General features: G+C 36.9%; 1 protein-coding gene across 1 annotated transcript in view; it reads right to left on the reverse strand.

The window, feature by feature from the left end:
• Positions 1-4,243: 4,243 nt before the first annotated feature.
• Positions 4,244-26,098, reverse strand: part of LOC113236470 (phosphatidate cytidylyltransferase, photoreceptor-specific) — a 44,980-nt gene continuing 23,125 nt past the window's right edge. The window contains exons 6-10 of the mRNA XM_026472550.1: positions 15,270-15,436; positions 12,287-12,439; positions 10,895-11,023; positions 8,971-9,105; positions 4,244-5,152 (exon numbers count right to left, since the gene is read on the reverse strand). Coding sequence (XP_026328335.1) covers positions 5,060-5,152; positions 8,971-9,105; positions 10,895-11,023; positions 12,287-12,439; positions 15,270-15,436 — 677 coding nt within the window. The 3' untranslated portion in view covers positions 4,244-5,059. The remainder of the gene's footprint in view (positions 5,153-8,970; positions 9,106-10,894; positions 11,024-12,286; positions 12,440-15,269; positions 15,437-26,098) is intronic.

The raw sequence follows: 26,098 nt of genomic DNA on the forward strand, positions 1-26,098 counted from the left end.
TCGGTTAGGTCAGAGAACAAAAAGTAAAGAACGGGAGTCAGCGGGACCGCGCGGATGTGCGCTGGGAGAAGGGTCGTGGGGGGAGAGACGTTGCCGCTCGTCCTGTCCTCCGCGGCCGAACTTGGGCGGTTGGCCCGTGTGGTGGGCGCTCTAAGGGACTCTCTTCGGAGAGTTTCCGCGAATGCGCGATAGGTGTTGCGGCGGAGCCTGCCAAAAGATCCACCGTGGGGGCTGGGGGAGCAGCCACTGAACTTCACAGTTGAGTGGATGCTGTCCTGGCCCCCCATGCCCCCTGTGTAGCGGACTCGGGAGAGTTGGTTGCGCAGCATAGAGGGGCCCGGGAAGGCTAGTCTGGTGTTCGGCGAGCTTCACATTCAGAGTCGGGGAACCGACGTGTCTCCCTTGGGGCTGCGCAGGCCAGCCGCTGGTGGGGGCGCGGACGAGTGCAATAGCGTACCCGTACCCCCACCTACAGCGGAGAGGAGTAATACTCTGGGGGTTTAGTGCGGTCGGGCTGCTCCCCTTCAGGGTTCAGTCCAAACCCCCCGATAAGAAAAAGACAAAAAATACATTTTCCTCTCAAAATCACTTTCGAGGTTATGAAAATTCGACCTAACATTATTTCTGGAAAATGTAATTTCGGACTATTGATAGGTCTACAAGATCTAGGCCTTCCCTAAAGAGCGCCACAACGGCTCCAATTTTCACTAGGTCGTCGGTCCACCCTGTGACTTGTCTAACCACGCTGTGGCTTCCACTACGCGGTCGCCATTCCAGATTTCTTCGAATTCCATCAACCATTTGTTCTACAAGTAATGAGCCCCGCGTACTACCACGTAATACTCTTTTGCGGAGCTCCTCATTTCTGGTTCGATCTCGGAGATAACTACGAGCTATCTATCTCTATTGCTCTTTAGGTGACCTTGAGCCTTCTCATGCGGCTTTGTCTTTTGCCTTACGCGATTGGCCGGCTGGTATGGAATACAACTTGCCTCACATAATTTTTTTTTGTATTGAACTCTATGGATTGAATAAGGTTTGCGAAGTTTTCAAAGTGGCGGGTGCTGGTTTGATAAAGCCACCATACACCGTTGAATTCAATTTAATAAAACGAGCAACAGAATTAATTTTCTTTTTATGATGATTTTTTTTTAGTCTATATGGATATTTAATTTCAATTGAAGTCGAAATGTTTACTTTTTGCCTTTCCAACTGAAAGTGAGATACAAAACAGATATCAAATCTATTTTGCATCTTTTAAACGCATATATATTGTAATATTAACATTTAAATTAAAGAGTACATATAGTAATTAGTTTACGCTATTTCAAATCACAAAATGATAAATATTTTTTTGGTTTCAAAATAATTTTACCAAAAAATGTCGTAGTCCAACCCAACCCAATCTTTTAAAAACGATTATAGATTGATTTAAAATTTTAAAGGTACCTAATATTTATTTTCTGACATAATTTCGTCTCAAACGTTACGAGATATAAAAGAAAATTTTATCAAATGATAGACGAGTAAACATTCAAAAACTTTAGCACATAAGCACAGTCAATCGTTTGTCAGTCTAGCTCTAAAGCATAAAGAAATGCAATGTTTTCCTGTCCACCTCAATAAATAAAACGTTGTTAGAGTAATTCCTCTATATTCTAAATAGGCTATAATACTGCAATGTTTTTTTTTACTAAAGACGCCACTAGTAATAGGTACAATTTGTTTAGAACGCCTTCGAATTAGAAATTGTAGACAAGTACACTACTAACTTCATACAATATCATCGGTGTTTTGTATTACGCGCGCCATTTCTCAGGGGAGCATGTTTTACGTTTTAAAGACAGTTTTAAATTATTTACGTCGTGTTTTAAAATTCAATTCTGGTTTTAATTATTTTGTTTCAAAATTGAATTTAAAAAAGGATGTAAATGTTTTAAAACATTCGTGGAAAACCAAAAACCACTTTTTAAAATGGCGCTTTCGCCCGTTCTACAAAACATCGACGATATTTAGTTGCGCAGTTGCAGCGCGAATATCGTGACACGCAAGCGCCATTTTTGCAGTCACAATAAGTGAACAAAAAATTACTGAAGCTCATCAGTGTCTAATGTGAAGGTGTTAGGAATGTGCTATCATTAAAAACACTTTCCACAGGTAAAATTATGTAATTATTTTTATACATTTTTCGGTTTACTGCAAAAACAAATCGATTTAAGTTATGGCGTTTCTATCACAAAAAACATTGCACTAAATAGCCCATATAAACATTCGTCAAGGCGAACATTAATAAAAACATAAAACCATAACATTCACACTTAAGAAGCAAACTAATCTATTTCAAATAACGATACCCGTTGAAATAAATGAGCAGTAGCAACAACACCACCACCTTTCCTTCTTTCCCTGTAAAACCCTTTCTTTAAAACTAATTGGGAATTCTTAGATTGACATTGCAGCCATTTTTGAGTAGGCAAACAGACGTAATATTTTTTTCAAATTTACAAGTTATCTGGCAATAAACTAATGGGCTGTTATTGCCACATCTGAATAGGTAAAGCATACTTTAAAGAAGTATTACATATAGAGTCAAAATTTCGGAAGTTTTCCGTTGCCGACAACTTTTGTCTTCGTATTCATACCTGCAGATTTTCTAATAATCTCAGGCATCCAATATTCTGAACTTCAAAAGAGACTACAAAGTCAATCTACACAAGTACAAACTTAAAAATGTCGCTGATTTAGCACTATGTTAGAGAAGACTTATGTACCGTCGGTGCCCTCATTTAGGTATTTATGTAGCACTTAGTACAATTAGTGGATACCTAAGTGAGAACACCGATCCTACTAGACCTCCATCGTCGAGTCCATTTATATCACCTTTATTGTTATTGTACTGTCAAGTCAATACTTCGGGGAAGAATAGGCGTAAAAGGCATTTCCAAATAAAAAATGCTGTTATTTTGTATGTAGTTTTGTAAAATTGTCAAGCCCTTTCGATATCTAAATCTAGCTACTTTACGTATATATTGATAACAGTAAATAAATTCCTACAAGATACGTACAGTACAGCTCTAAGCATGGGTCTCTACTATGCCAAAGACCGCCACAGATGGCGCAGCGTCATCGTGCAGAAAATGTCTGCGGGGGAGTCTCGACCCTCAGTAATGAGTACGACGCGAGAAGTTATAAAAAAAATATAAATGAAAACATTTCTCAATTTTCACCACGCGCTCGTTATGAGGTATCTTTTACTTTATATGCCCTTTCTTCCCCAACGTATCGAAGTGAAGTAATTATCAATTTTGCACTTTCTTGCTATCGTAATTATAAGGATGTCAAACAAAATTAGTAATTAGAAATACTTGCAAAATAAATCTATTAATTCGTTTTTATTTAACGTCGTATCAGTTTTATTACTATTGTAATGTAATTGTCTTGATTTGATCGGCGAATTTTTAAGTTTACTGCAGGTAAAGAATAGGAACTAAAACAGCAAAGTAATTGCAAATTTATGCAGATATTCAGGAATCAGTTTTAAACGTAGATATTATCTAAGAGTAACATTACATATCGCACACGAAACCAATACTGTCGTAACTCAAAATTGTGGAATTGAATAAACATGATTTGAAAATTATAAAAAAAAAACTGAATGACACCAACAAAATACTTCTCGTTTATAAATGGATAATTAAGTATTATGTATAATTAAAAATAATCACATTATTCGCAATACGATCGATTCAGTTTTTTTTATTTAATTTTAAAATCCACAATTTAGAGTTACGGCAGTTGCCATTGTTTATAATTTTCTTTTTTATTACGATCAATATATTTTTTCATCAAAATTTGATACTTTAATAAAAGGGAATACTGAAAATTCTATGTTAACTTGACTGAGTTTTACTCAACAGTATTTTGAGACATACCGTTTGCAGAATATGCAATAGTATGTCTTGAGCAGAAAGTCTACTTTTGTATACACGGTGACGTAAAAAGACATCTATGTTTAATGATTATGTATACACAATAAGAGATATGAAGTAACACAAAACAGTTCAAATTAAATATTAAGCCTAAAAATGGAACTTTATCACTAACAATAAAATTTTACTAAGTAATCTACAATTAATAACTAGATATATACTTTATCTTTTGTGTATTAGCAATACCAGTTGATACTGTAATTCCATGTATTAGATTTTAATACATATCTACTTTTATTGTTTAATTTGTTTGCTTTGAATCTTTGGTACTATTAAACATCTTAAAGATTGACAAGTTACAAATGAACCCTACTATGAACAGTTGACATCAAAGGTAAAATTACGATGTAATTTTTTTTTAATATTCTGCAACATGACGGCGAAGTGCAAATTGTCATCTTTACAAATATTTTTTAACAAACTAAAATATGAATTAAATTTCAATACAGACTCTTTCAAGGGTCAATAAGATGTATTATAAAGATGGAACATATTTATTCCAAAGCAAATAAATGTACAATATTTGGACTAGAACAAAATGTTTACTTTTCAAGGTACAACACTGGATATGTTCGAACCTTAGAATACTTTTATATTGTCCTAAAATAAGTACGTGTATTACTATTGCAAAGCAACACTTGCTGCATTGGTTATTCCGGATCAAAAGATCAGGAGATCCAGAAATCCGATTACCGCATTTTAAAAGGTTTCCGTACGTTATGATATTATCATACCTCACTTCTCCTTAAGTGGACTGTCATGCCCGAAGGCCGGTCCTAATACCAAAAAACGGTACATTGGTGGGATTAGTAGTATATAGAATGTATATTCGATTTCGAAATTTAAATTTTCAGTTCCAACACGAACCTGTAGTCTAAAATTAAAATATTTACGTACAACACTAGTCAATTTTTTTTTCATTGTCAATTTATTTTTGTTCATGAGGCAGGATTTAACTTTAGACCCAGCTTTCAGGATTATTAGGATTTCTAAAAATGATTTTGAGTCGTTAGTACAATATAAAAGTGTTCTGTCATCATACAATACAATAAATTGTTTACCCACACCGTTTAGGGTATCATGTTCAAGATGTTCCTGTTCTCGAGAGACTCCTTCAGCGCGTAGAAGAGTTGCAGCTGTTGCTCCGGCTTTAAGTTGTAAACCTTTGGGGAATAAAGAAATTCAATTAAATTATAAAATAACGATAAAGTTTTTTTTAATGAAAAATAGATGCACGCTTTGCCACAATCTTAGCCGATATTAAGATACGAAGTGGCCGATAATGGGAAGCATACTCCAGAAAGACAGTTGCCGTTATCTATTATCCTATTCTATTACCGTACCGCCTTCGTAATAGAAGTTCTATTCGGATGTATAATATTGGTAAAGGCTTCTAATATCGCATTCTCTCGACATTCTATATTTCTCTGTAACTTTGTCGCGAATTTTCAGAATATCTCATAAGAATGCTTGCTTGATAACACACTCAGCTAAAGTTGGATACCTCTGTGCTAAGTACTATACGAGACATTATTATATTACTTAAAATTGTAATATTGGCCAGTCTCATATGGTAGCACACTTTTAGAATTTTTCAATATTATATTCGACAACATCACTTACATTGCTCCGATCCCAAAGTAAGTAAAGAACTTGTGTTATGGAAATCGGAAACAATGACGATATCACAAACACCCAGTCCAGATACAACAAAGCAAATTTAGTTTCTACACTCGCGAGCAACCAAACCGACTCAATGTCTAAGCGCGCATTCAGAGTAGGTTTTATCAAAAAGTTTACAACCGAATTATAAAAACGTTATATGTTTAAAATGCTTGAAACTTCAGCTTTAAAAATGTACCATTAGCATCAATATCGATTCAGTAGTTTAAAAAAAATAAAATAAAATAGGCAGTACAGGGAAATTTACTCGCGGTACCCAGTACGAGTTGGGCGACCAACTAACACTATAAAACCTCCCGCACGCGGCTTATGCCTACAGCCGCTTTCCAGAAGTTGACCTGAACGCATCTCCGTGAATCGCCATCACTATTTTGACAAAACCATGGATACAACACCGGAAGAAGCCGTTCAAGTTGTTGCTCTTTTGCAACAGGGACTTAGTCAGCGATCTGTCGCTGCTCCACTGCACCTAAGCCAATCTGCTGTATCAAGGGTATACAGAAGATTTCTAGAGACTGGTGTATTCGACCGGAGGCCGAGAACCAGCCGTCACAGGTGCACAACTCAAATCGACGATCGGTTCATAGTCTCTACATCTCAACGAAATCGCCACCTGACTGGTGTCGACGTACAGCAAGAGCTAAGACGTGTTCGAGGAGTGGCTGTAAGCGAGTGGACAGTTCGAAGACGCCTGAGGGAAGGGAACTTTACACCAAAACGTCCTGCAACTGGTCCGAAATTGACGACAAGCCATCGACAAGCGCGCCTGCAATTTGCTAGAGAGCACCTCAATTGGAACCACGAGCAATGGCGGGCTGTCTTGTTTACTGACGAGTGCAGAATGTGTCTGCATGGCAGTGATAGAAGAGGTCGGGTGTATAGGCGCCCAGGTGAACGATTTTCGCAGTGCTGTTTCGCTGAAACTGTTGCATATGGCGGCGGCTCTTGTATGATGTGGGCTGGAATTTCTTTAGACGAGAAAACCGAACTCATTTTCGTGCCTGGGGGAACCGAGAAGGAGGATTGACAGCCGATCGTTATATTACCGATATACTCCTAGAACATGTTGTTCCGTACACGGGGTTTGTCGGCGATAACTTCTTATTGATGCACGATAATGCCCGGTGTCACACTTCGCGTATAACTAAACGGTTTCTGGAAGAAGTCCGTATACAGACCATGGACTGGCCAGCGCTTAGTCCAGACATGAATCCCATCAAACATTTATGGGACGAGCTCAAACGAAGGGTCCGAGCCAGAAATCCGGCACCTTCAAATATCAATGAGCTCAAGACGGCGTTGTTAGAGGAATGGGACGGAATTCCTCAAGAAGTTATTAAAAAGTTAATCAGGTCAATGAAAAATCGACTACAAGCTGTTACTAGGGCTAGAGGGGGTAACACCAAATATTAATTAAATAAATTTATTATTATTATTTTACTTTTTTTTTGTTTTAATTTAAATAACAATCTCCATAAATTATTTTTCTAAATTCCTATTTTCCCTAATTGTTAACTCTATTACCATTATTTCAAAAACCACGCAATCGATTTTTATGCTAATGAGACCATCTTAAAGCTAAAGTTTCAGGCTATCAGAAAATAAGACATTTTTATTAATTGACTGGGTAGTTTTTGATAAAAACTACTTTATATGCAGGTGTAGGGTCTGAGTCGGTTTGGTTGCTCGCGAGTGTACATTGAACCGGCCGGGAATCGCACCCGGGACTTCAGATATGGCGACACCACGAAAACCGCAACGCATCATGTTTGATGTAGTTTGCGCGCGTGTAGTCGGTTTTGACGTCATTTTGCGTAAGACATACGCGTCTCTGGTGCGCAGTGTGCGGGCCAGGCCCAGCTCCCCTCTCCGTGTCATAGGGGACATAGACAATGTTGTGACACGCGTCTAAATGTATAATTAAATTTTGATTTTTACCAACAATAGAATAAGTGCACATCTTTAATATATAGAGTCTATTGGGACTTGAAATAAGTGTATTATTATTGCAATTGCATATGCAGTGGTGTGCCCACTGCATATGCAATTGCGTTCACATAAAAACCAAATAGACAACCACAATTTTTTCTGTAAACACACAAATACCGCTCGATAATGTCAGTATAGCATGTAATTAGAGATACAATTTGACCATAACTTTACAAAAGACGATATTAACAGAAGCCATTATGGTTTACATTATTTTTGATATCTATTTATACTCTCGCTTCTACCAAGGTCTAAAACGTAGTTTCCCAAAGTTGAAGAGTCCTAGATAAGGGTCTCAAAAGTAATTGTGGGCAAGAAAATCTGAATTATCTATATAAACTATACTACATATATACATAATTATTTGCTTGATTGCGTTGAAATTTTTTTACCTTGCGTATATGGGCGGTGAGCCAAAAACTTTGGGAACCTATGGCCTAAAACATAATTTTGAATTTTTAAATGGGGAGGCGGTATTCCTCGGCAATGGCATTGTTATTACAAAAAACTAACGAGAATTACGATCACAATCGCAATAAGAGGACTGACATCAGTCAACAGACGACGACGTGGTGCGCAAGAGTTACTCTGCATACTTGACGAATGATAAAAATTAAATAATTGATGAAAAAACGTAGGTTAAAAGTAATATATCATTTTTCACATCAAACAGAAAGTTGTCATATTTAGCACCTGCCAAATGGCATTTACGGCTGGTGCCAAGTAAGTTTTTTTTCTTAAATCAATGCGTCACTTTCCCAAAAATTTCTTTGTGAATTTCGTCACTTTGTTATGGAACGTGCGACACCTACAATTATATACAAGAATCGTTTATATTTAAATGTTATTAGTATCTTTTAACAGCGCAGCCTTACTCAAACTTCGGGAAAAAATCTAAATGAAACAAGACGCACCTGTTTTAGGTTTTTTGACAAAACAGAAACAACTGAAAATTTAAATATTGTAACAGTTAAGCATTGAATAAATGAAAGTGTGGTAAATAAAAACAAACGTTGTCAACTGAAATTCGATTAGAACCATTCGACAATAAAAAATAACAAAGAAAAATGGCAGTCCACAATTTTTTTTTTTTTTTCAAATTCAACCTAAAATGAAAAAGTAAAATAACTGGTCAAACTTTTCAAAAAACACAGTATTATTTTGAGGATGTCACAGTGTGTCACTAAATGTGCCGTTGTGTGTAATTTCAATCGATGTAGGAATTATACAGGATAATGTGAAGTTAAAAAATAAGGACGTTTCTACATTTAATACACAATGTCGCATAGCAAATTACAATGATGGATACCTGTTGCAGCAGTTTCTGTGGCGTGGCGGTACGGATGAAGCTGGTGATGTAGACATTGACGAAGGTGGCCATCAGGAACTGGCAGTCAAATCGGTCCATAATGCCGCCGTGCCCGGGAATGACGTCACCAAAGTCCTAACCAATCACATCAATTCATCATAAGTGTTATACATATTATATGTCGCACTGCTTGACAGTCCTTTAAGGCAATACTAACTTGAGTCATTATATAATAGTAATAACCTTTAATATTCCGTACAATGAATAATGACTAATCCCCCATAGCCCTGCATTAGAATTAACCCATTCAGTGCAGTTTTGAATTAAGCTCATTATCAACAGAAATGATATTTAACAATACTCCTTCAATTTATTGCAAATTAGATGCACTTATCAATAGACGTAGGACTATATCGGTATCCTCGGAGAACAAAATGATAATCGCAACAAATATTTCAGGAAAAATAAAAAACATGTTTTCATTGATAAGTTCTTAAATACTGAACGTAGGTAGATTAATAGTTAGCTTTAAGCATTGACTTACAAATAAATGGACGACAGGTCTAATACAAAAACCACGAAAAAAATGTCCCAAGTCAACCTATTTAAACGTAGTGACATGTAAAGGAATATGAAAAAGCTAAAACGTTGAATTTAAATTGTAATGTCATCGCAGTACTGTCTAATTTTGCTTGCTTCGCTGTCAGTCGAACAAACGAAGACGAAAGCGTGAATGACGCTCTGTATACGATTTTAACGCCCTATAAGTTCGGACACTTTTTAGCGCGGACCCGACGTCCATATAATTGTAAGTCAATGGCTTTAAGGGAATAATATTTTTTGTGCATTCTATATTATAAATGAAACAGCCGTAAGTTAAGCCAAAATGGATTGACTTATCATTTTATTCCGCGGGTTGCAATAGTGCAAGTGGCGAAGATAATAATTACATATCTCGTAAAGTAAGATAAGTAAGATACTTTTTTTTTTACACAGTAAGATATTTTTTTGGAAAGGTCTTTTATTCTACTGTTACAATGAAACCATGATATCATAATCAACTTTAGCTTTATTTTACTTTATTATACGAACAGTCCGAACAGTTTGAAACGGGAATAAAATATGATAACTGAGTGTATCGTTATTTCGCGTAATTATTTTTACGAGAACATAATTCTATTGTCATGTCATATTAAGAAACGTAACTCATTTAGTTTAATATTGTCATATAACCTTATTCTTGTGCACTTGGGCATGTGTAGAAAATTTGAATATTATTGTATTATTTTGTTATTCCGTAAGTAACTGCTTAAAAATCACGATCACGAAGATGTATTGGTACCTAAAGATCTTAAATATGATATAACACTAAAACTGTGATAATGGCAGTTATCTTTTTGTTCTCCGAGAATGGCGATATTAACTATAATAAGATGCGCTAAATTACAGGTTATGATTATTTATTTTTTTATTTTAAAGGTACTTAATCTGAATACATATACAGTTTAATACATTAGACATACATACATACATTGGTGAAATTACAGGCACATGGGACTTGTCAACTTATGTCCCTGAGTGACAGATTTTTGCGATTTAAAGCACTGAGTGGCACTGCAACTGTTATGGATAGGCGTGTCGCTTAACACCAGGCGCACGACTTGTTCGTCCCGTCACTCGATATTATTAATAAGAAAAAACATACATAGACTAGACCACATTCCAAAACCGGTTTACATAGCACAAAAAATTTGTCTTAAAGTAGGTAACAGTTAGTGTAAACTTATTTTCTCCAAATTGTTTAAATAGTAATTATTAATACAAAGATCCAACACAAAGAAAAATGCCTTCGGTACGTGTACAAGTTGTTACACATACAATTGGCGCAAATGCTTCGAGAAAGAAATTAATTTTGTGACAATACCTTGATCTTAAAAGCGCGCTTAAATCCGGAAGCGAAGAATCCGCCGAATGGCCCGATGACGGAGCTGAAGATGCTCAAAGCCAGCGAGTGGATCATGAACGGATACATGGTGATTTTTTCGCGACCTACCTGGAATTGATACATGTATGGTCAGTTTTGAAAGTACCACATTAAGTTGACACCTCTACCAGTTTCTTCCTCCACCGAGAAGCAACCTATTCCAGATTGTTGATAATAATAATAATGCACAATCATAGCCCCGCATTAGGGAAACCCGGTATCGCGATTACCATGGACACACACAGAGACAACAACAAATTACACCCAAACTCACGAGAGCAATAAATGTATGCCATATAAAAATATTACTCCCGCTCGGGAATCGAAAACGTGGCAAACCAGCTCGGTAACCGTTTGGCCACAGAGGCGGAATAACCATCTATTAAATACTATATCAAAACCAAAATTAACATTGTAAATACTTGAATAAATCTATTCGTCTATTTAAATGTTTATATGTGTCAAAAATATCTTCGTATACCTCTTAAATATTACTAGATTGTAAAGTGAACAACGTCTCAGTATTATCAGATTGGAAGGTGAAAAGTAAAAATGTGCGAAAAAGTTCCTGGTTTTCGTTAAACTATTTATATTAAAATGTTGTAGTAAATATATTTTGTATTTTTATCTATTCGACCCCTCCTACGTAAAGTATCGTATGTCGAAATTGCCAAGTTTACAGGGGAGCGTTTTAAACTTCTGAATTCACTGAAATAAGCATGATACGTGACTTTAGCATTTCTCAGTTTTATTCGGCAAAGCTTGTTACTCACATAGAGTATTATAAAATTCTAGATATCGGTTAGATGATCTATTAGATGATCACTCTATGTGAGTAACGAGTGAATTCAGAACTCTCAAATACTCCCCTGTAAACTAGGCAATTTCGACATACGATCCTTTACGTTGGAGGAGTCGTATTATTTCATTAACAAAAAGTGCATAAATGACATAGTAAGAAATTTACATTTAATACTTTGAGAAGACAACAAATAAAACAAAACCTATCGCCAAGTTAGCACATAAGACACTTTTTAATTCGAGTTCCTAGGCGAGTTATTTCGCTTAATTAAAAAAAAATATATTTAGGACAACCAACAAGTCATACATACATAAAAAATTTAAATACAATTCAAATTGAGTAGTATTAATTTTTTGTCTCAATTGAATTGAATTGTCAAAACTCAGCTAGTTAATTACATATTATAACCAGTCTAAAACTTAATAAATAACAATTTTGTTCTAACACTGCCGTAGAGTGACCTTGCATTTAGAAATATATTCCACATCCAAGGCATATAATTTCAAGTAGACATCAGTTTTTATACACACCATTTTCATTACAGGCATAAGGAATTGCGGCGGAGTGTATTCTTGCAGGCGGAACAGAAGCGAGGGCTCACAATCCATGGTCATACGACCGAGGGACTCCGAATATTCGATCGGACAGACCAGGTACGGATACTGTGACATCATGTAGGACATCTGTAAAATGTAGATAATCCTGTGTTAATATTTGACAGATTTAGGGCGATTTTAGTGCAAGATGGAAAAAAACGACAAATTAATTTTCGACGTTGAAATATTGTATTTTTTATAGTCGGTCTATTTTGAAGACGGAGTAAAATGTCATTTGTAGGGTTGTCAGTTTTCATAAAATTTGAAATAGTTATGTAGTTGTTGTCGATAGATTTATCGACAGATTGTGAAAGAAGATACAATTTTGCCCAAAATTAGTGAAATGTGAATGTTACGAAGTTCTAATGATTACTAGTTGCGTTATTGCCAAGAACAGTTGGCCTACTAGTATCGAGATCAATGTTTATTCATTTACATTTTAACAAGAACAGCCGGATTTTATTATCTGTATCGAGTTAAAATGAAAAGCTTTAAAATATGTCTCCTCTTTGTAGTTTTCATAAACATGTATGTACGTATAAACTTACAAAAATTGACAATTCAAATCAACTTATGCTCAGTAATTGGATGAATAATGGGTCGAGGTGGATTCAAATTAAACAATTTCGGCTATTTATTCCATAAGCGTGACCAGTATTAAATCGATAGTCGATAGAATATTTATCGACTGCAATCACTAGCTGCTCGCAAGCGGGCAACACTTTTGCGTAATGAAATGTCATTTTATACCGTCTTCAAAAAAGACAGACTATAAATAATCGTGGTAAAGGGGCTTTTCACTTTAACGGAGGTGCACGAAAGGAGCCTGGGGGACCAGGTCGTACTACTCCTTTCCTGTAGGTCCGGCGTGTCAATCGGCGAGTACCTTACGGCGATTAGCAAACCCTTTCACCACACTAATATTTTTCCGACCTAAGCTACTTACTACGAGCGTCTGCCCGCTACTCTCGGACTTGAAACATCTGACAAAACATTTATGTCCTTTATCGATGCCTTACTTCCTCAAACACGTATTTTATAAAGACTGACAGGAGACGGCAAAATTTCTATTTATTTTAAATTTCTTATCAAGGTTGTTTTTTAATTTGGATGCACAACTTTAAGAATACGTAAAAGCCAGTGTAAATATCGTCGAGTATATAACCAGAAATAGAGACGAAGTAATGGCCATCCATCCCTGGCAACTCATCAGGTAAATGGGCCTTATATCACTTTTAATATCAACTCGCGTTTGCACTTGAAAACACAAATTAGAAAGCTGAAATAGTACAGCGCCAATAACTGACCTATGTGTACGTCTCCGTATATTACATTCTGTGGTGTGGGAAAAGTAGCAAAACATCTAAATACAAAACAAATAGAATCACATTTCATCGGTAATTAAATACTTAATATGTCTTTTTTCATTTTCGTCCATTATGTAGCAAAACATCTAAATACAAAACAAATAGAATCACATTTCATCGGTAATTAAATACTTAATATGTCTTTTTTCATTTTCGTCCATTATAGCAAAGCTCAAGTTAAATTTGTCGATTTGAAGTGAAACAATTGACGACACCCGTCAATTGTTTCGAATTCAGACTGGCCAATCCGAGCGCAGTTGTTATCGTAATGAATTGGCAGAATAATTTTCAAATAAATGAGATTTCGTCTCTATTTCTGGTTATATACTCGGTGGTAAATATGAAGGAAATGTGATGTGAAATCACCCTGCAGAATTTGTATATACAATGCATTTTTTGCATTCAGTTACTTTGTAAATGAATTTACGGACCTAGCAATGTAACACTACTGAGTTTTTTCTATTTTATTTTAATTTTTATCGCATTGACACACTTTTGTACAATCTTTTATTTCCTCGGGTCATGTATTTGTTATCAACTTCCAACCATCCTTGATGAAGAATGATATTTGATAAGTTATTTAATGACAACAATATTGTTATTAATTAATTGTTCTTTATATTTATTTTGTAGTTTATAATTTTCATTTTTGTTTGACGATCTCAATATAATTTCTTGTACTTTCACATGTAGTGCAAGTTATACTATAATATTATATTTGAAAAATAAAAGAATCTGGATCGACACGAAAGAAGAACAAAAACGCATTTTAGTTAAAAGCTTATAAAATCGTTTAAGAAAATGTTTAAGCATAGATTATAATGTAAAAAAAAGCTTGCAACATTGTGTTGTCAGCGAAAAGCAAGAAAGAGGCCATAAAAGGTTTCAACGGTTTAAAGGTTTTCAAGTAACTTTATGTGTAAAATACGATTTCGAAGATTCGTCATCGGAATCGTATACGAATACGATTTCGATGACGAATACGAAAGTTCTGTTTAGGAAACATAGATGGCGGGACTAGGCACTTAGGAGCGTCGCAAAAAAATGAAATTGAGTATTGAACTAAGCAACAGTTACAACTTAAAGTTATAAACGTGGTTGTGTGCTTATATTAAAAAGCTTAAGAATGTTATGGCTTATTGCCAATGCATGTACACGTGTCAGCTGTGAACCAGCTTCACTATGAAATCTTACAACTATCTAAGGGTTCATTACAATGACGCTTCCTGGTGAAGCTGCCTAGATCATGTTTGTGGAAGCCCGTATTCCGGACTTTTTCGCTATGTTACGAGCGAGAGTGGCCTCTTTTTGGACAAGAGAGCTTGCATCTGACAATGCAATCCTGAAAGTAGTATGTGCACGTCCTTTGACAGCTTTATTTTTAAATACTGAATGTCCACCGGGAGGCGAATCGTAAATCACAATTACCCATTTATGATATTATTTTATTTTAGGTCACATTTTATTTTATTGCTTCTTATAATTTATAATTTAATCTATATTATCTATAAGGTTTAAGTTAAATGTTACAATTCCAACAATTAACATACCACCAAACCGAAGACAACAGTTGAGATTCCGCCGCCAATGAATCCTTCCCAGGTCTTCTTTGGGCTCAACTTGATCAAAGGAGTCTTGCCGAAGAAGAAGCCGAACACATACGCCATCATGTCGTTGCAGATTATCATGGAGACCGGGACTATGAACCATATTAGACCTGCAACGAAATAGTTGATTTTAGTGACAATGTACATTTAGAAGGTACGAGAAGAGTAGAAAGATTTCGTCCACGTAACTACCTCACATGCTCGATGACCTCACTTATTTCTGTCGCCACGCAATAATGTGAGCAGTAATTGCGTTCCGGTTTTGAAGGGTAAAGGTACTGGTGAAATTACAGGTACATAAGACTTGTCAACTTATGTCTCAGGGTGACAGGCGCTGGATCCCTGTGATCTTTGCGATTTAAAGCTCTGAGTGGCACTGCAATTGCTATGGATAGGTGTGTCGCTTACCACCATGCGCACAACTTGTCGTCCCATCACTTGGTATTATAAAACAAGGGAGAGTTTTATGTGCAGCAGTCGGAGAAAAGATTTGGGTCTCAACTTATAATCAGGGATCGGAATATATAGTTTTTTTACCTAAACTTCGAGGAACATAGACTGAAAATGGAGACTACCTTACGATAATATTTTTTAGGTCGTGGACGTTTTCGGGATTCAGGAAATCACTAAAGAACATAAAAAATTGACGTCATTGGGGACAGGCATATTTATCTTAACTTTGCGACGCACAGGTAACCCACTGTGTCGCAAAGTTAAAATAAATATAATATACCTGCCTATCCCCAAATTACTATTTTGATGACGATTCATCACCAGGGTACGACGTATAACAGCAAAATGTGTTTCAATAAAATTTGTAATGTCGATCGACACGGGTGGCAAATTGCGACAAGCTGGTGACGTTACGTAGAGACTAGGGTTATTGCGAATATCAGCATCCGCGTCCGCTACCGCGGATAATATGCATAAGTTAAAATATGCACATCAGCATTCATTGATGCTGATATTTATTGCGTATGTTCGAGTTGTGACAGGACCCAAAAGCAACGCTGGAACAATTTACAAACCTTCCAGAAACAGACTGTAAGCCGAAAAATCAGCTCAGTTCTTCAAATATAACTTTGATAAAATTTCCCAACGATTAAGCTAAGCAGATTGTTTGTTTTCGTGAAGATCGATTATTTTGTTATAAATGTCACAAAATCATTGAAATAATATTTTATTACAATACCAAACAAAATAGGAAGGTTTTTCATGTAGATTCAGTAAGCTCGTTTACGTACTGCATTCGATTTGTATTCTTTCGGAATCCGAAACTATACAAATCTAGAAAAGTCGGACCCACTTCGGATGTCGCTTGTGCACTAAGTCCAATTCGAATCCGACAAAATACGAAATCACACTTAGGGTCGTGTTCTAGAACTCTACTCAATGCTCTAGTCAGGATTGCAATTGAAACACGAGCACTGGAAATACGACCCAAATGGCAGGGCTTGAGTATGATTTCGAGTGTTTTAAACCATACTCAAGTCCTGATTTGAGCATTAAGTAGAGTTCTGGAATATGACCCTTGGACACCTTATGTGAATGTGATAAAATCACATTTCGGACCGTCATTTCTCGGATTCGGAGATGTGTAAAAAAACCTTCATCAGGAACATCTTTGGTAGAGGCCGCCACAAATGTAAGACATACTACGAACGAATCTCAAAACACGTCAATTGTAGATATAGTCACATCTATCAGCTTTAATTTCTTTATATATCTGTAACCTTGCATCAGCAACATTTTCAAATTTTTTATTTGATCATTAAAATACAGTAGTAATGATAGCCAGATGTTTTAAACAAATGATTTACGGCTTTCATTATTAGCTACACGATTTCAATAGCAAAATAACTCTATTCTATAAATAAGTGTCACACAATAGTGACGACGTCTTTGGCCTAACCGACTTTGAACTTTGGGCGCTGGATGAGGAAATTCCGGGTTCGATTAATTTGGGAAATGAACTTATTCTAAATTTATCCTGGTATAGGTTTTTTTACCATTTGTTTGTGTGATCTTATCTTTTATGAAACAATAATAACACACAGGCACATAGCCCCGCACTAGGGAAACCCTGCATCGCAGTTGCCATGGACACGGGCATAGATAATAACAAATTACACCCAAACTCAAGAGAGCAGTAAATGTAGGCCATACAAATATTTCTCCCGTCTCAGAAATGGAAACCTCTGCGTGGCAGAGCATTATGGTAACCGTGCGGATATGGAGGCAGTTAAATTGAATACTTTCTTAGTGCTTCAAAAAAAGTGTACAATAAAATCGATCACATCTTTTCGGTTCGAACAAAGAGATATAACGCGCCGACGCAAATGGGTCAGTCGGATACAAACATCAGTTTGTTTGCTTGTACAACAGCGTACTCGACCCGGAATTAATTACATTTTGATTTGTTATTGACGTAACATTAAATCACCGCTATACTGGGAAAATTGTCATAAAAGGTTGACTTTGAATTTGAAATAAACGCAATTGAATTTCAATGATGAATATTTCTTACAAATACCATGGTTAACGGTCATCCACGTCAATTCGTAACAGATGATTCTACATTTTATGTTTCACCGAAACTATGTAGGTAATTATTTGCGTTGTATACGTAAGCAATAATGCAGCTTTTCTTATAATACCTTGTGAACGGACAAACTAGTCGCGCGTCTGGTGGTAAACAACACACCTATCCATAATAGTTGCGGTGCCACTCGGAGCTTTAAATAGCAAAGACCTTAGGGGCACTGACACTACGCCCTAACTCGACAAGTCCCATGTACCATTTTGCGTTTTCGAAAAAATTCCAGATAATTGATTTTCGCAAATGTGATTTTAAAAATGTACGAGAGATAATTGGACGTAGTTAAACAAAAAGGATAAAACGCACATCCAGTCACTTTCGAGATAAGACAGTTTGAAGTTTAAAAGTGTTTCTCACCTTGTTTTATTTTAAAAACCTATATTGTCATGTAACTCCACAGATATTTATTTCTGTTTATATGTTGTATTTCTTTTTGCTGATCTAAGAGGTTAGACTTCACGAACCGTTTGGTACATGTAACGAATTGTTTGATTATTTTGTGGATTGGATCCTTTTTGCTTAACTACGTCCAATTTGGGGTGAATGAGATGATGATAATAATATTCTGTGTTTTTACTTTTGAGATTTGAACTCTCGTTTGTCAAATTGGTCCTACATGAAACAAACTCGGGATCTCCGTTAAAATAAAAACAATATGTTTATTTGGGACAATAATAAGATTATGTTCGATAATAACACAGTAGTCAATAAGACTGTCACAACTATTAACGACCGACTCCGGATAACTAGTGTAATGAGATGTTCCAATCTATGTAAGTAAAGTTATAATAATAAATATAATAGCAGCAAAAGAAATTATAGATAAAAAAAGCTAATAGTGACCGTTGTGCCAGTGAGAACAATATTCGTCAATAGTGTATTTCACACCGAACTCTCTTTTTATAGCATCTCAACGTTATTTATCAAAGTGTAAACAATAGCATGAAGCGTATCGTGGTACAGTGCGAATGTTTGCAAGTATTAAATTCAATAATAGTTATTTTCCTTTGTAGTTGGCATTGGAAGCGTATACAGTACGTGGGTTGGAAATGGGTCAGTTGCGATTCTCTGGAATTATCTAAATGGTACGCAGAGATTGAATAACGACTTGATCCTGCAATACGAGTTGTATGAGCTAACAGAACTCTAGGCTTTAGCTCTATTTGTTCATAGATATACGCTTTTAAATTAAATTAAAATGTTTGTTCATTAACCGACTCCAAAAAAGAAGAGATTTTTTGTATGTATGATACGCTATAACTCCGGCTTTTGTGAACCGATTTGAATGTATATTTTTTTGTTGGAAGGTTACCTCAATATTGGTCTCCCAATTAAATTAAAAAAAAATATTCCACCTCCAAAGATGGCATGGTTCCGGTTCCGGTAGCCGATTTCAATAAAACTTGGCAAGTAGATGTAATTCCTCGAATTTTTGTGGTCGGTTTTTTTTTCTCTGTACTGAGATTATTTAGGTAGACATGAGCGCCGTGACGGCGCGCCGCCGCTGCTGCGATTTTCCTCGCGCCGCCGCCGCCGACAAATGCAATCGGCATGCCGTTCAGTTCGATCAGGCGCTCCGGTCGCACGCACGCGCACGCTTCCGTATTGTGTATGTGAAAATGGCGACGCAAGAAAATTACTTTTCTAAGATAAAACTTTTTTTTATAAAATGTAAGTTCGCATTTGACCTCCATCTCACCTGATGAAAAGTGACGAGGAGGTCGACGATAGATGAATGCCTATTCACTATTGCCATGAAAAGGCCTAAGTTATAACGTACAGGGAACAAGTCTGCAGGCAGGGAATTCCACTCCATAGCCGTTCGCCACATAAATCTGGAAGCGTAACGCTTCGTGCGAATCTTTGGAATATCCACAACATAGAGGTGGAACCCAAGTCTACGTCTAATCCCCCGGTGATGGAAAGGGGAAAGCGGAATTAAAATCGTGTAATCCCATCGCACACTCTCCATGATATATCCTGTAAAATACCGATAAGCTGGCAACTTTACGGCGGTGTTCAAGGCTCTGCAGCTTCGACTCCACTAATTGCGAGCCACCTCTTTTTGGCACTGTTGTCAATTGAATCAAAGGTGGCCAGTTGGTATGTAACAGAGCCATCCTAAAGGTGGCAACAGTATTCCATGCACGACCGGACTTGTGCTTAGTACAGTTGAAGCAACTGTCCCTATCTACCGACCCGAGATTTTCCGGGAGACTACGGGTTCGACGACAAGATCAGGTTACAGCGGGCGTCCGGGCCAAGCCCTCCGCCAGTGATACGTTTTTGCGGGCGTCTCTGGTGACCCCAGACTTAAGTATGGACTCACTGAGGTTTGTGGTTAGCTGCAGAGACGGACATGTTCGTTTGCTTCGGTTTTGCATGTGTCCGGGGCGTCTGTCTCGTGAGTAGCTAGCGCGTCTTGGTAGCGGTCTTGTTGAGGGCCTGTATGCGAGGAGATGCGCGGGTCACGTGAGTTGCCCTTGAAGTTGGAGCTATGTCCGGACGCTTTAGAAATATCCAAAGACACTGGAAGTGCTTCACCTTGCTTTTCTATAGCCTCGCTCCATATGTGACAGGCATACACAAGAAGATCCCCAGTTGATCGCCCTCGTCGGAATCTGTACTGGCGATTACTGAGGAGGTCGTTGTCTTCAAGGTACGACAAGAGACGGTTATTGAATACACGTTCTATAGTCTTGCAGAGTATGGAAGAGACTGAGTAGGTCTATAGTTGACAGAGTCAGCTCTGCTTCCCTTTTTCGGCGAATTGGCGCCACAGTGAAGCCAGCCTGAGGTAAGATTAGATAGATCCAGACGCGAACTCTTTCCAAAGAGTGAGGCAAAAAGATTTGCCTTGTCATCTGCAGTATAGGCTAGCGTGTAGTACGGCCTCAGCAGAAGTGACATAGATAGGCAACAAGTTAGTTAGTGATTTTATATTTAAAGATGTTTTGTTTAAAAAATTAATTTGTCAATGAAAAGAATTAAAATGGTCCAAGAAATAAAGTGTGATAGGTTGGACCATCTGAATTCTTTTAGTACTAGATCCAATTTACTATGGAACAAGAGAATTTGTCAATTTCTGGCGTCGCCATTTTCACTACGCATACACAATATGGAAGCGTGCGCGTGCGTACGATCGGAGCCCCTGATCGAACTGATAAAAATTTGATTACTATAAAAAAAAGTTATTTTATTTTTTCTTTGAAAAACTATTTGTATAACGGTTTTTGTAAAAACTAACACCGATGTACAAATTCGTTTTAGGGTCGCGCTCACGCCGCCGAAACGCCGCCGAAACGCCGCCGCCGACACTTTTTAGTCGGCGCACCGCCGCCGGTTGGTCTATTATCGGCGCTCATGTCTATTTAGGTATAAACCAATTTTCAATTACATTATATTAATTACATATATGTATATTTCAAACTAAAAGAAAATTCAAATTTCTGTAAGAAAATTATAATTAAAGAGTTAAGTGAATAATTAAATTAAATTGAATTAAAGGTATAATTAAGAATTAATTTATTATATTTTACAAAATGAGTTTTCGCTTAAAAAGTAGCGCGTATCACATACTGTCCACAATAATATTAGTAGACTCGCTCATACTTGTAAGACAACTTTGGTTAGTGAATTTTAAGTTATTGGCAATAGAGAAATATTTTCACAAGTTCTAAGCATATACAAAAACCATTCAACAAATTCTCTGTACACACAAACAACACAAAAATGATTTAATTAATTATAATTTAATAACGTTTTTCATCAAAACTATATTTTTTTATTCTAATTATTTTGGGTACATTTTTATATACTTTAGAATATCGTCTCTCTGTCTCAAAAATGAATTTGGAATTTTTAAATGGGAGAGACGAAATTCCTTGACAATGGCACAGTCCACCGGGCTCAGCGACTCAGGTTCAGAACCGGCGAACAATACGATATTATTATTATTATTTCAGATATCTATTTCAGACCCTCATCTGATCACAATTACTACTGTTGCACCTTATTATTATTTATTAGTAGCCGGAAAGTGTCTAAAAAAGGAGGACTGGCTGTGCGTGAAGTTCCTACATTTATGTATAGTAGAGGATGTTGGGTTTGGCAGTACTGCAAAAGTAGAATTAATGCAGTAGAAATGAGAGCTATGAGAAATATGGTCTGGAGTGGCTCTGATGGAAAAGTTACGAAGAGCATTGCGGCGTGGAAGAAGATATAGTGACATAGATAGAGAAAGGGATGCACAGATGGTTCGGACTTGTGGAGAGAATTAATGAAAGAAGACTGACGAGTATGAGTGGACAAGTTGGTAAGGGCCGACAAAGGCAAAATAAACCATGACCAAATTTTAGCCGTCCTAAAGAAGGACCAGGTAACTGACGACCGTGTACGAAAGCAATAATGCGTGTTGTTTTTTATAATGCTAAGTGACGGAACGAACAAGTCGTGTGCCTGGTGATAAGCGACACGCCTGTCCATAACTGTGCCACTCAGAGCTTTAAATCACAAAGATGTGAGGGGCACTGCCACTGCGCCCGAAACCCTGAGACTTAAGTTGACACGTCCCATGTGCTTGTCAACTTAACTATTTAGCTGCTATTTTCACCAGCACTCTTGCCCTTCGAAACCGGAACGCAGTAATCTTCACATTACTGCTTGGCAGCAGAAATAGGTAAGGCAGTACTTCTCTGGACGAACTCTTTCACAAGGACCTCTTCTGTTACTTCTACTGCGTTGATGTGGCGAAGGGTGTGTGTCAGGACTGTAGCAAGTACAAGGCTGTTGTCTCTGCGTTCCCCGATAGGAAAAGGGCGTGAAGTATATACCTTATTATGATAAATAGTCACAGTTAAGGACAAAAAATTCCGCTAAATACTGAAACTGTAAAAGGAACCTTTCCGAAGAACGTCCCGTTCAATATCTGTGGCCTACGTCGGGACAGCAAGCCCGGTACGGAAATAGAATTTACACACCACGTTACGTCCAACGCTATTGTTGTTGCAGACTACAAAGGACATATGTAGCTTTTTTGTTTTTAGCAAACTCACTTCTATTCTTACAAACCAAAATAGTTAGATGAAAAACATACGTATACACGTACTATATTATAAAACGGAAAATAGGAATTCATTAGACTGGAACCGCAAATGGTTCCGGTGAGCGGCGCCGGTAGGAGAGCAATTGCTTCTCAATTTCATGGTTCAAACCTTTGTGGCATGTCCCTGTGACTGTTATTACTAAGTTAAAGGCATCAAAGAACGATGACGGAAAACATCGCGATGAAACGGGTATTGTATTACATAGACGGTTCACAGCCCTTGGTCCTTCCCCGCTTGTTCTTGGAGAAGACCTCTGCCCGTCAGTGGGATTTGTTATAGGTTGATAATGGCTACAGTCCCGAGTCGATGTATCGCCGTTTGTCCAACGCTGAGTTTGTATGTGAATAAAGAACAATGGCGAGATCCGATATAAAATTGTGATGACTTAATTTGTATGACTCTGTTAATGAAAAATATGTGAAAATAATAGGGGTTTAAATGAAATTGCCGATTTGCTGGCTACTTCGAATAAAAATGAAACTAGCATAGTGTCAAATTTCAAAGTGGCACTTTTTTCACGCAGAGCCATATTAATTTAAAAAAGTTAACAATTTAATTGTTCGACTTTCGATTGTTTTACATGCATCTTTTAAAGTGAAGATGGATACAGCGAAAAAGTAATTTTCAAATGCAAAGTTTCGACGTGGTTTAACGCAGCCGAAACTGCTCTTAATGTCAATGCTGTGTTTAGAGAGGATACGGCCAACGAACGCACCGTGCGTAACTGCTTTAACTTCGACTTGAAGAATGAATCATGAGCAAGACCTGCCACAAGATAAATAACAATGAATTGAAGGTGATGGTGGAAGCCGATTCATACCAAAGTACTTCTTCTCAGGAAGCAGTACAAAATGTTAAAATAGTCTACCAATTAGATGGCACGTATGTATAGACAAGAAGGGTAAAAACTTTGAATAAATAAATATATTCTATTATGTAAAAAAAATAGTTTTCATTTTTCAGTGCAAAACGCAATTTCATACTTTAACCCCTAACACAGAGTTTAAATTGCTGAAAAAATTTGGTTTTGGATTTACTTTTCTAAGAAACATGAAATTAAAGATATGCCAGTTTGAAGTTTTGGAAGTTATATTATACATAATTGAATGAAATATATTAGGTGTATTATTATATCTAAATAAAGTATAGAAACCTTTAATCAGTGTTAATAGACGCTGACTGGTGTCGTGGGTTTGTATTGGTTGGACGAAAGTTTTTATTTTAATTTCCCCTAAAATCATTTTTATAAGGTATATTGGACGGCAGCCGTACTGAGTCCGTCGAGACACTGCCACGGAATCTCATGACTACCACTGGTTCGAAACATGACGGGCGAAAATTCAACTTAAATACGCGAGTTATCCGTTAGTTTAGTTAATATATCTTGAGTCTCACGGTGGTTTTCATCAAAAATACCTTAATATTGCAAAGTAAATTTTGGTGTCATAAATTGCACCTTCAGCAATAAAATGACTTAAAAGAAAAAGAAACGTCTTCAAGAAACGTGAACGTATTAAAAAACAAAGAAAATAAAACGAATACATCATTTTTTAATATTAAGTCAATTTGGCTTGTGCCACGTACGTTATTTCTTTAAACCCAACTCGTACGTATCACAAAAAATACCTTTACGTACTTCGTCAATTCGCACCCCTCATAAGTGGATTTACGTCAAACATGTTTATAGCTCCATTAGATACAGAAAAATATAACCCACAACCTCTCCAATTCTTGTAACACTATCTACAATATTACTCGATAGTATTACAAGAATTGGATAGATGCGAGGTACATTGTATCTAATGGAACAATAAACGTTTTTGACGTAACTCCACTTATGCCACTCTTCCATGAGGGGTACAAATTTTGTTATTGAGCATGCAAAATGTGCGTGTTGCTCACCTACAAAAATTAATGCGGCTCTAAATTACTACAGAAACATAATAAACCATTCAATGTAGAACAAAGGTCTCAGTAACCTAAAGACCTATTGTTTGTTTAATACGAATGCAAATCATGGTCATTGTTTATGCATATGGAGTCATACAAACTGATATTGTTGAATTCGCACCCTTTCTATAATACGGCCACATGTGCAAAATTACGACTTTTCAAGACAGAAGTTTAAAGATTCTACGAACGAAATTAGTGAATCAGTTTTTTTTTTTATATATAATAGGAAGTGACGAGACGGACAAGTCATGCGCCTGATTGGTAAGCGACAAGTCTGTCCATATCAGTTGCAGTGTCACAGAACTTCAAGACAAAAATCTGAGGGGCACTGCCACTGCGCCCGTCACTGTGAGACATAAGTTTTGAATCTCGTGTGCCTGTAATTTGACCAGCACCAATTAATTATAATCGATAATGTATTTAATTTCTTTTTTGATTATATGAAATAATCAAATACATAAACATCATCATCAACATAGGACACATCCGATTGCAGGACCCAGGTATCTTCTAATGACTGGGTTAAGGTCTTAGTTTCCCAAGGTGGTCGCTTGGAAGCAATTTGCGGGGGCGTTGATATTGTTCAGGGTGTGCTACCGCATTTGAAAAAAATCCTAATTTATCTATAAAAACTACTACACTACATGCAGTAGCAGTAGAGCTACTTATGAAAGAGTAGAGCTACTTATGAGGGAAGTCCTGCCACTTTACCTATTTCTGCCGCCATGCAGTAATGTTAGCATTACTGTGTTCCGGTTTTGAAAGGTAAGGGTAAGGTGAAATTACAGGCACATGGGACTTGTCAACTTATGTCTCAGGGTGACGGTGACGGGCGCAGTGGCAGTGACCCTCAGATCTCTGCTATTTAAAGCTCTGAGTGGCACTGCAATTGTTATGGACAGGCGTGCACCTTACCATCAGGCGTGCACCTTACCATCAGACGCACGACTTGTTCGTCCAGTCAATTGATATTATTTAAAAAAAACAAAACATATAATTTAAATTTTTATTGAATTGATATTCAATCATTTTTTATGTTAAATTACTCCACTAGTTTGTTATAATTATTAGTACAAAGATCGAACACTCAGAAAAAATTCCTTGGATCCGGCCGG

The sequence above is a fragment of the Hyposmocoma kahamanoa genome, unplaced genomic scaffold (genome assembly GCF_003589595.1).
Source record: "Hyposmocoma kahamanoa isolate Upper Pololo Valley unplaced genomic scaffold, ASM358959v1 92, whole genome shotgun sequence".
Lineage (NCBI taxonomy): Eukaryota > Metazoa > Arthropoda > Insecta > Lepidoptera > Cosmopterigidae > Hyposmocoma > Hyposmocoma kahamanoa.